General features: G+C 35.2%; 1 protein-coding gene across 4 annotated transcripts in view; it reads left to right on the top strand.

Annotated features, from left to right (window-relative positions):
* The window catches only part of LOC126811394 (serine/threonine-protein kinase 33), a 69,211-nt gene that overhangs the window by 34,214 nt on the left and 22,283 nt on the right, over positions 1 to 12,714 (top strand). For all 4 annotated transcript variants that reach the window (XM_050536984.2, XM_050536981.2, XM_056098827.1 and 1 more), the window contains exons 3-5: positions 5,898 to 6,002; positions 6,389 to 6,524; positions 7,593 to 7,675. In XM_050536984.2, coding sequence (XP_050392941.1) covers positions 5,898 to 6,002; positions 6,389 to 6,524; positions 7,593 to 7,675 — 324 coding nt within the window. The remainder of the gene's footprint in view (positions 1 to 5,897; positions 6,003 to 6,388; positions 6,525 to 7,592; positions 7,676 to 12,714) is intronic.

Genomic DNA, 12,714 nt, shown 5'->3' on the forward strand with positions numbered 1-12,714 from the left:
GATTTTACTGAAATTTCAGTGAGATTTCAGTGAGATCTCAGTGAAATTTCAATAAAATTTTGACCAAATTTCTCACTGAAATTTCAGTAAAATCTCACTGAAATTTCAATAATATTTTGACTAAATCTCTCACTGAAATTTCATTGAGATTTCACTGAAATTTCAGCGAGATTTCACTGAAATTTCAGCGAGATTTCACTGAAATTTCAGTAAAATCTCACTAAAAAATTTACTGAAATCTCACTGAAATTTTACTGAAATCTCACTGAAATTTTACTGAAATCTCACTGAAATTTTACTGAAATCTCACTACTATTTCAAAGACTTTATATTAACATGCATTCTGAAAAAAAACCCTCCAAACAATTGCAATATTACTATTATCCCTCAAATTTCTGTATTCCGTCTTCTAAATTTTCTTTTTCTTCTAGTGTTGTCCTTTTCTTCGATATGGCCTTAAATGACACAATCAAAATAATATTAAATAAAGATAGGCATGTGCCATGCAGTGTGCTGTTAGAGCATTCAGCTCAACAGTTTCAAAATTATCCTGTCAAAAACAAAGCATATAAATTTTGGGATAAATGTGCATCGGCTGTCACCAGTGGCAGGCATTTACTTCTGAATACACAAGGTTATAACACTGATAATTTACTCTTAAAATATATTTTTAGTGGATCCGTAATATATATACACAGAACCGTTTTACCTTATTTTTTAAAAACTAAACATAGCCAGGTCACACAATTTGCATGACGAAATTAATTTACCAATACATAGCCCATGATAATTTTGAGTTGTAATACAATAACTTTGAAAAGAATGTAAATATATAATTATCCATGACATATTTCTCACATTTATTGGTTTTAGGCCATCTCTTACGGAACTTAAGGCACTACAGACTGCAGAATTACAAGCGCCCCCTAGAATATTATTGTGCAGAACCAAAGAAAACTAGAACTCCAAAGAGTACTGACTTGTTTCGGTACGTCAGGTCACGCCTTGTCACGCCTTGTCACGTCAACAATCAAGTTACACCATGCATTATTGAGTATAGTAAGATCCAATACCTATTAAAGTGGAAAAACCTGTCATTTTGAACTCTTAATAAAACTGGAAGTTATACTTAGAGTAGAACATTTTGATATTAATTGTTAGTAGACATGAGGGTCATCATATATGAAAAGGTCAAGGGTCATTAAAATGTTAGGTCACCAGATAGAAGTTGAAAAGTCAAAAGAAAATTCAAAGTGAAACCAGTTAAAAAAAAAAAGTTTTCGAAAATCGGAATCAAAGTGGCGGCCAAACGGTTGAAAATGTTATTGAGCAAGGTCTCTGAAAATGAAAGATATTATTTGGGGCTAACACTACCATATGTCATTTTTGGTCTATTTTTAAAATGGAGAAAACTATTCATGTTCGGGAAAAATTGGAAGGACTCGGAAATTTCCGAAAGTTTCCGGAAGCCGTCACAAAAAAAAAATGACTTATGCATAGTGTTTTTAAGGTCATGAGATGAAGAAGTCTATTGATTTTCAACGATTTCCAATAATTTCTACATAGTGTTTTTAAGGTCATGAGATGAAGAAGTCTATTGATTTTCAACGATTTCCAATAATTTCTGCTAGAGTTATACAAAAAAAAAATGACTTATGCATAGTGTTTTTAAGGTCATGAGATGAAGAAGTCTATTGATTTTCAACGATTTCCAATAATTTCTACATAGTGTTTTTAAGGTCATGAGATGAAGAAGTCTATTGATTTTCAACGATTTCCAATAATTTCTGCTAGAGTTATACTTTTTAGTTATAGCCTTTGATCACTTTGAAAAATCTTAAGGGTGCTTTACAGGCCATAGTTATCATCTGATAGATTTTATATTTATACACTGTGTTTACGCCTACAATCATTTCGATTGACTTTATATTGATACACAGAGTTTAAAGTCTTGAGATGAACAGGTATATTGATTTTAAAAGTTTTGTGTACTTAACTTTAGCATGGGCCAATCAAATTCTAATGATTTTCTGATAACTACTTAATGAGGTGTTACTCTTGATCAATTTTTAGTGTATTATAAATGTTTCATTACTGACGAAAGTAAAAATATGTGACAACTCTTGTTGACTGCCTAGATGATTTAGCTGCTGTAGGTGTATGTTTCGTTGCCTGGAAACCTATCTTTAATTAAAGACCCAACCCAGAATAAAGGTTAAAGGAGCTAAATCTCTATTCTTTAGCTACTAGAAATGGACACAAGTGGGTCACAATGCATTTAATAATGTCGTATGAATGTTAAAACTGATATACATTCATTTGTTTCTGTTTTTACTGTAATTTCTAATCAGTTATGTTTGGCGAAATATGCGAAGAGTCCAAATTGAATGGCAGTGTACATCGTTAGTATTCTCCTGTGGGATATGTTTGTCTTAAATATTGGATATCAGAAGCCCATCTCTTTACAGTAAAATAACAACATCAATGTTGATTTAAATTGACCTTAAACTGACAAGTAAGTCGTGTTTGCAGTGTCAAAGACTGTGGATGATATGGAGTTATCAACTTACTTCCTTTAAACATGCATTATGCAAGAGCTAAATCTGCGGGTCTTTCTTTAGGCCTGAAATGTTATCTAAGTTATTAATAAGATATTAATTAAATTATCCAGACCATAATCAACTCTCAATGCCATCATTATCCTGCATTATTTATTGGATTTGAATACATTTTGTGATGGATAATAATGTAACGTAAGTGGATAATCGAGATTTTGTTTATTTTTGTAGCAACATTAGTAATGACGATCGAGGTTAGTCTATAATTGAATCGCTAATGTCTTGGTTCAGAGTGAAGCAAAATGATTGAAATTTTCAGTATATTCTGTTTTCATTATCTATTTTTTAACTTTAATGGCGAGAACTGTCAGCGCTTTTTCTAATATTACCTAATGCCCTTTTAAATATAGAGTTTACGGTCATTCACAACAAAAAGTCTTTCAATCAAACAATTCTAACTTCATTACATAATAACAAAAGGGTCATTCCATACCAAGTGCATTTAACTCTCATTTCTTATATGAGTAGGTTCTACTCTCTTAGTAATCTAAGACAATTTCTTATGTACAGATGACGCTCTTAGTATTGCCCTCAATGTGCGATAAATACTTTTCGTGTCACCAGGTGGCAAAATGTGGAACAAATGAACTATTCAGTTTTTTATACGCCCACATTGAAATGTGGTTGTATATTGTCGTAATCGTCGCAGAGCCATGCCCAATTTTGGTATGTGTCTGTCGCCAACAAGCCACAATTCTTAACGGATTGTCTTGAAGCTGTGCATACTTATTCTTTATACCCTAAGAATGATCGCTATTGTTTTTGGTGCGTGCCCAGTCCCCAGGGGTAGAACCACACCCCTTTTTTTTTGCTGTGTCTTGTGTGTTTTGATCATCTTGAAAACTTTTCATACTTATTCCTTATATACCCAGAGGATGACCACTATTATTTTTTGTGCATGCCCAACCCCCAGGGGCACAGTAACGCTTATTTTTTTGTTATATTTATCGCCTAGGGGCTGCAATTCTGAATAGATCATCCTGGAATGTGACACTAACCCTAGGGGTTGGGCATGCACCAAAATCAGAAGTTGCCATCCTTTGGAAGTACTAAGATGATCCATTCAGAATTGCAGCCTGTAGATGATAAACACAAACATTTGGTGTTGCTGTGCCTGTGGGTGTTGGGCATGCACCAGAAACAATAGGGAACACCCTTTGGGTATAAGGAATATGTATGGAAAGTTTTCAAGACGATCCATTAAGAATTGCAGTCTGTAGGCTAAACACACAGACATACAAAGAAAAATGGGTGTGGGGCTTGCCCTGAGAGTTGGGTATTCTCATTTGGGAGGCAAAATAAATTTAGAACAGTATGATGTAGATCCAATGATTGCATATTCATAATCTACGCAAAAAGGTACTTTAAATAGTGTTACACATTTGAGGGGTATAGGTCATTTAAAAGTAATGTTAAAATCAATGTATAAAGTCAACAATTTTGATCATTCCCATTGAAACTTCATCACCACACAGATTTCCAGTGCCAATTAAAAATATAAGCCATCAAATACACAAGATGGAAATTAATGTACATGTATGTTATAGTAGGGTCAGTGAAGTTTTATCAACCTTTTTCGGGGGGGTTGGATGGCTGAATGGTTAGCACGTGCGTGCTGTATCATAAAGTCTGTCATTGAGTCAACTGGCGTGGTTTCAAATCACCGGTTGTACGTGACAAGGAGTAGGGTCGCCTGTCCAACTTTGTGGGTTTTCTCCGGGTCCTCCGGTTTCCTCCCACTGCTAAAGACCCCTACGCGCAAGCGAATTATGGAAATAAAATTGAACCATATGTTAGTCCCGAAATTACCATTTCTCTCTCTCTCTCAGCCTTTTTCAGAATTTTAACAACAGTCCAACATGGCCAAAATTGAAGGAGAAAATGGATATATTCTGTACTTTTTCAGTGTGCATTGAATTTTAAGACTGAATATTTTGAAAAGTATATCCCATCTTTTGTAAATTGATAAAAGACCAACTGACAGTAACTATGCCAATTATGGACGTTGTGTATACAACATGGTCATTTTGCCAGAGGCTGTGAAAATCCTAAAAAATTAGTTCATTTGTTCCACATTTTGCCACCTGGTGGCACGAAAAATGTGAATTGCACAATGTGTGTGATGCTAAATTCGTAATCTATAAATAACAAAAGTTGTCTTAGAATAAAGTCAGAGAGTGCTACTCCTATTAGAAATGTCCGAACACCTGAAAAAATTACTGAATTTATGATCCGTTCCAGTACCCTAATTTCAAATGGTTGTATCTCAGTTAGCTTAAGGCCATATAGTATATATAAGTTAATATATATATTAACATATATAATTTTTATACGCCCACATTTTCATGTGGACGTATACGTATATTGTCGTTGCCCCTGTCTGCCCGTCCTTCCTTCCACTATTGTACATGAATACTCTACAGGTCACAATTTTTATCCGATTTCAATGAAACTTGAAATATAGGTTTATCACCCTAAGATCTCGGTTCCTTTCGATATTGGCATGTATCGGACTGTAACTTCATGGATTATGGCCCCTGATTGTATGAAAAATCACGTTTTTAGCTTGCGAACACTGTAGAGGTCACAATTTTTATCCGATTTAAAAAAAACGTGAATATATCACCATTACACACTAAGATCTTGGTTCCTTTTGATAATCGCGGATACCCAAACTTAATCTCCTGGATTATGGCCCCTGATTGTTCGAAAAATAGCATTTTTAGCTTGCGGATTCCCTAGACGTCACATTTTTTTTCCGATTTTAAAAAACGTTTAAATACATTACCATTCCACCGTAATGAAGGTTGAATTCGTATTTCGGGAAAAACGAAATGAAACTGCCCAACAAAATGGCCGCACTTTGTACGCAAATTGTGTAGAAGTGTGTAATACGAAGGTTGTGGACCCTCTAGACGTCACAATTTTTATCTGATTTTGATGAAACTTTATATCTTTATATCCGAAAGATCTCTGTCCCTTTTGATATTTGAACATTTCAGGCCATAACTTTCTGGATTATTGCCCCTGATTGTACAAAAAATCACGTTTGTTTTTAGCTTGTTCTCTATCCATCTCTTGCAAAATGTGGGCAAATCCTGCCTGGCAGCTGCTGGTTTTGGAGGGGGTTATGTTCACAACTTTATGAAATTTGGTCCACTTGACATGGAATGACCCAAAAGTCTTTACATTAAAGTAAATAATAGTTTGTATATATTTGAGAGTTTAAAGAGTTTACCTGATATTTATTTTTTAAAAATAAATGAATTTTAATTACAGGCTGGCAGCAATGGGTTAAAGTTATTAGAACGAGAAGTAGCTATTTTAAAAAGAGTAAAACATCCAAATATAATACAGCTTAATGAAGTCATTGAGTCAAACCAGGTAATTCATATTGATTATTGGATGATGGTTTGAGTAAAATCTCATTAATGGGGGGGGGGGGGCAAGCATCCTTAATCCACCTAGGAAGTTGTTGTTTCTCGAATGATCCCAATATTGCAGCAACACAGATAAACTAATCTATTTCATCTGCTTGAATCACTTTTACAATATTGTGAGAGTTGAATCTATAAAAGGAATACCAGTTCAAAAATCTTTAAATTTTATTCAGTACAAAGATATGAAATTTAAAATATTGCAACCTTCAGCATCCTCTGCAGATGATACAAACAAGCCAGTGCCACTTGTACATGATTGCGATCAGTAACTTTAAATTACAGTTGAATCCAATAGAATTTGTTAATTATATTTTTTGAATCTCTTTACAGAAAATGTATTTGGTGACCGAAATATGTGACGGAGGAGAATTAAATGATGTCTTAAAGCAATCTTTATTTAAAGAATCAGAGACTAAAATCATAATGACAAAATTAGCCAGTGCAATTTCTTATTTACATAAGCATGGTAAGTTTTATCTCATATATAGAAAAAGATTGTATTTTTATACAGTCATGATCCTGTTAATTTTCTCAATCAGTGATATAAAGTCTCCAAGACAGCATGAGAAGTGTCTCTCCCTAAAGATGGTTGGGTTCACATGAAAGCTTGGATGGCTATTTCAGTAGGGAGCCATGGTGGCTGAGTAAGTAAGATGCTGGCTCGTTAATCTGGAGGTCCCGTGTTCAATACCTGCGTTGGCCAAGAAAAACCACCAGGATTTTCCGGCGTGGTTCCTCCTGTCAGGGAACAATGTATAGTCATTCGGATGGTGAAAAAAACAAGGTCCTGGCATGTACATAAAAGATCCCTTGGCAGTCTGACCAAAATTTCCCTCATAGCACACTGTATGGTGTATACCCATCTTCATTACCCCATTTCAATTCATTTCTATTTCAGAAACTCTTGAGATTATTTGTATAAAGACCTCTCTTTATGATGAAATGAAATGAATACTGTTCTGCTCCTATACTGGGCTAATGAAAGATGGGCATGTGCCATACAGTGTGCTATGGGGGAAATTTTGCCCGGGCAGCAGCACTATGGCCTGCTCTTATGTCGAATTCCAACTGCCACTGTGGCTCCCCCTCTCTTTATGCTTCTCCTTATACCGGGGAACACGGTGGGTAAGACGCTGGCTCACTAGCCTTGAGTCGGGTGTTCGATCCCTGCATTGGCCGAGAAAGTTCATCCAGATTTTCCGGTGTGGTTTTCCCCTTGTCAGTGATGTAGGACGGAGGGCCTGACAAGGACAGCTGTCTAGTCGTTCGGATGGGACAAAAAACCGAGGTCCTGTGTACACATTGGCATGCACGTAAAAGATCCCTTGACAGTTGGAATTCGATATAAGAGTAGGCCGTAGTGCCGCTGTCCGGGCAAAGTTTCCCTCATAGCACACTGTATGGCGTATGCTCATCTTCATTAGCCCAGTATAGGAACAGGACGTTAAACCCCATTTCATTTCATTTCATTTCATTTCTCCTTATACCCATTTTCTAATTTAGTTTATAATAAAATTCTGATTGTATTTTCCAGACATAGTACATCGAGATTTAAAGTTAGAAAATATTTTATTAAGTCAAAATCCTGATGACCCAGAAGACAAATTGCATATAAAGGTAAATTAAAAGTTTTACAGCAAAAATGTTTGTTTTTTGGTGTAGCCCTCCTCTCCTCCCTTCCGACAAATTGTGATCAAAACCCCATACACATCCAAAATGGCATTAATTGAATCCAAAATACAAACAAATTTAAGGTGGGCAGTGATACATTAGGGAAACAGCTCTAGAATTTAAACAATGTAGTCGTGGTTTCCGCTTGTCAGTGATGCAGGACGGAGGGCCTGACAAGGACAGCTGTCTAGTCCTTTGGATGAGACGAAAAACCGAGGTCCCGTGTATATATTGGAATGCACGTAAAAGATCCCCTGGCAGTTGGAAAATCGATATAAGAGTAGGCGATAGTGCCGCTGCCCGGGCAAAATTTCCCTCATAGCACACTGTATGGCGTATGCCCGTCTTCATTAGCCCAGTATAGGAGCAGAACAGTAGGACGTTAAACCCCATTTCATTTCATTTCATTTAAACAGTGTAGTGTAATTCTTCGCAGTATGGCTTTCAATATTTTCAGCTAAAATGGATAATAATTTTTATATAAAAAAATGTTCATATTTTTTTCCCGCCAGCTGGAATATTTTATCTGTCAAAAATGTGTGATACAAAAAGACAACATGTAACAATTTCATTTATCAGGTAGGCTTATAAAACAATTACCCGGTACCTACTAAGATTAGATTTTATTTTCGGTGACTATTACTATTGATGAATCTTTTCGCACACCGTATTGAACAATATATTTCCAGTACCAGTATTTACACATCAAATCTCATCCAAGGATTGCCAATTTTCTTTTAATTTATGTTTTGCATGTACAATAGGCCAGCATACATAGTTTTCAGAAAAATCAATATGGACTAAACAAACATTGTTATTTATTATATTTCTCAGACGTCTGATTTCTAAGTACTGGTGAGAGATATTAAAAATGTGTCTACAGAATCTTTCTAAATCTTGATTGACTTCATCCACAAGAACCTCTACCGAAGTGTTTTCTGAGATTTTGGCGGTAAAATTTGCTTTAATTTTATCTCCTGTTCTTGATTCTCTCTCCTCCGTTCTATTCCCGCATCTTTTCCAATCTAGGCGTCTTTCAGAAATACTGCTATCAAGTTAAGAACAAAACTTTCTATTTTGGCATGTCGAACAATTTCTGTATATACAGTCTTTCTTTTCTGCATCGCAACATACTTCATTTATCAAATCATCTTTTTTACTGGAAGAATTGGCCCCAGAACGCTTCAGTGCATCCAATTTCAACTGCATGTTGCTGTGTACAATACACAGACAAGTTTCGCGATCTGATATTTTCGGTGCAATAATGTAGAAAGGCCTCAGTCGACAAAACAGAGAATAGGAGATGTTTCGACTTGAATTCTCTGATAAAAACTTCTTTTGTAAATTAATCAGAGTATCAGATAAAAATCTCTTCTGCATTTTGACCTTCTTTTTTGTAACTGTGGACTTCTTGCCGGCAATCAACCGACTATTATCGTCTCATTCTAGAAATTCTTTTACGCACCTTGACAATTCAATTGCAGTTCTGACTTGTAGGTTTCTGTATGTTTTTTGCCCCTGTCATTTTGATACCGAATTCACCATAAAATTTGTTTAATTTGTATTTCTTCATCATTTTATCTCGAAGTAAAAAATGCAATGCATTGTTTTCTTTTCATTTTTTTAATCATGATTTCATCAACTGTTAAAGTGAAATAAAATCGTAAACATTTGGTTATGTATGATGAATCCATATCTGATAGTACCTTTCTTGTGTTTGAGCCGGGACTTTCTGTTTTGCTCTGGGAGTTTAAATTCAGTCGACTAAGGCTTATTTTGTGTCTGTATCTTTTTTTTTTCATTTCTTCTTTTAACATTTTGAGTTGCCTGTAGCAGGTCGATCTTGGCATTGATTTCTTTTGCCTTTTATTACTACTAAAATTAGGTTCTGCAACTGCCGGGGCGGGGACATCGTCTACCGGTGAAAGTGGAGGTGTGTGATTTTGAAAAAAAGTTTAGCCATACTTTGGCTCTTTTATTCCTTTCTCGATATTTTTTGCTTGCCACTTTCCATTTCTTTCTTTGGGAACGCTGTTCCCGTGACTTCTGGTCATCAATTGCTTTTAATTTTCTAGCTTCTTTTCTCTTCTGGGATCGTTCTCTCTCTTTTTGTAAATATCTTTCATACTTCTCTGGATCTCTTTTTAATCTTTCTCGGTATTTGCCATATTTTGATGTTGGTGGCATTCTGAAATGAAAATATAAGAATTAATTTGCCTGAGACAACAGGGTAAATACACCTATTGATGAAATATTTTTATAAAACTATTAAAGGTAATGTCACATTACAGCAACCCGTCACTACTACGAAATAGAAATCATTACCGCGATAGATGAAGTCGCGGTAATGACTATCGTGGCAATGGCATAATATTTTGCCATGCTGTGCTTCCATAACTTTTGACATTATATATGTGCGGTCACCACAGGCTAGGAATTAACAAAATACACAGACTAATGCAAATTAAAGATATAGAAATAATGTCTTCATCTTCTATACGTGGTTGTGGTAATTGTAGTTTCTCGTCGTCGTTGCTGATGTCAAATCAAGTGGGCTCACTTTCACGCTTAAAAAAAGTAAAACAGGAGTTATCTCCCTTTGGCTATCTGACGTTTTCAATTAAATCGCGAAGATTTTCGTGACAAGAAAACGAATATAAAAATTCATATTTTATGTTTCCCTATGGAGGATGTTATCGATATTGTTATAATCCTGAATATTTGCATAATTTCGACAATTAACTAAATACAGTACATGATATAAAGAACACTGTTCTAAATATTTGTGATCGAATTTCCGTAATCCGCTGCTTCTATTTTGTTCTCTTCTTTCACATTTTACATTGAAAATTTTTACAAAATTTCAGTGCATAGATTCCAGGATGTTTATTTATATGTTGGATGATGCTGTGGAAGCAAAAAAACAACAGATTAAATTATACCAGTTTCTGATGTTCACATCAAAAGGGACATGACATGAAAGGAGAGTTAATTTTTTGTAGAATGACCCATATAGAGTTTTTTATTTCTTAAAGAAATATATCATAAGGCTTGATACGGCTAAATATCAGTAATTATTATAACTGTAAACAGTAGAGTTTGGCCCAGTTACTGGAAATCGCAGGTGGATTTGAGTCACGTATAGTATGGCATGGTATGGCACGTGTTTCACAATGTGCTGGAGAAGGGTGCGCCTAAACCGTGCACTTTTATTGTCCCCCGACTTTCGAAGAAAGCAGGGGACTATTAAAATGGGTCTGTCTGTCTGTTCCTCACACTTTTTGGGACACAATAACTTTCCTTCTAATTGAGCTAGAATGTTTATTAGGTCAGTGCCTTGATGGAGTTCGAAGATGAGCATTTTCTGCTTATGGTAAGGAGAGATATTTAATTTGATTGGTTGATGCTTAGGGACACGATAACTTTAGTTCTAGTTAAGTGAGAGTGATGAAATTTGGTGTATAATTACATCAATACCTTGACTAAGATCGATAATGAGCATTTTCTCCTCCGGGTAAGCAAAGCAATAAGCAATTTGATTGGTCGAGACTTTAGAACACAATAACTCTCATTCGAATTGAGGTAAAATGTTCAAACTTGGTGTAGGCGTTGATTGGGTCAGTGCCTTGATGGAGTTCAAAGATGAAAGATGACCATTTTCTGCTAAGGGTAAGCAGAGATGAGCAATTTGATTGGTTGATGCTTTGGGACATGATAACTTTGGGTGAGAGCGATGAAACTCTCAGTATAGATTAATTATATCAATACATTGACTAAGTTCCATGATGAGAATTTTCTGCTTAGGCTAGGTAGCGATAAGCAATTTGATTGGTCAAGACTTTGGAACATAACAATTCTGCTTTTTATTGAGGTATAGATGCTTATTAGGCGAATGTCTAGACTGTGTTCAATGATTAATAATTGACTTGTTTTTTCCTGAAATACCTTTGCCAAACTCGCCCCGTGCCTTATCTACGCATGTGCGTAATGCACCAAGATAACTGATTAGTATAATTACTCATATCATTGGCTCAATCTGGATTATCAGCTAGTTGGTTAATTTATAGTATTCTGCCACGTGATTGTGATTGACACTCAACCCAATGGTCAATCCAGGATGAATGCGATTAAAATTTTAAGATGTTTCTCCGCCCCTTCTCAAAAAGAATCGCAGTACCCCAAAATGTTATCACCAAAATTTTAATCGCCACTTTTAGTTTTTTATCGCAAATTTCGACTTTGACGATCGACGGCATGAGCTCTGTTAATTTGTCAAAGAGAAGATTTATCACTGTCCTAAAATATCATGTACTAAAACTATTTGTGACTCTTGCTAGCAGAATGAGTCGCCATGAGACAGTTTTGAAAATTTAGTTATGGTGTATGGTTGGTTTGAATTGGGCAAAAATTGAATGACCTGTGTCCATTTGAAGCTGCCCAAGTCAGGAAAGTACGTTTTGAGAAAAAGCAAGTTTAAGATGTTGGTATGGTCCAAAACAAAATCACAAAACCATGCCATTTATTTGCTATTTTGTTGTTTAATAGTTCTTTCTATAGATTTTCAGGGGTGCTGAAGGCCAAAATAGTAGTAAAAATTTGATCCAACAATTTCTGCCAAAATGTTAACTCATGCATTGCACTCTTTTCGTAACAAAACATGCAGCATATAGTGTTGTAATTTAGAACAAATGAGAATAGTCCATACATTAGTAATCTATGTGGTGTATATTATAACTTTGGTGAGAGTAACTTCTGTTAATCTCATCAATTAATTAGCATGTGTTCTTTTCACTTCATCACACGACTGAATTAAAATAATGATTTGCGTATACAATTACCAATTTCGCTGAGAATTTTAAGAAATAAAGAGAAAGATTTGTGAATACAGAACTTTTAAGAAACATCCAAATAAAGATGTTTTAAAATATTTTAATAGATATTAATAGATAGTAAATTTATGGACCAATTTTTGTGATGAAATCTCA

The sequence above is a fragment of the Patella vulgata genome, chromosome 2 (genome assembly GCF_932274485.2).
Source record: "Patella vulgata chromosome 2, xgPatVulg1.2, whole genome shotgun sequence".
Classification (NCBI taxonomy): Eukaryota; Metazoa; Mollusca; class Gastropoda; family Patellidae; genus Patella; species Patella vulgata.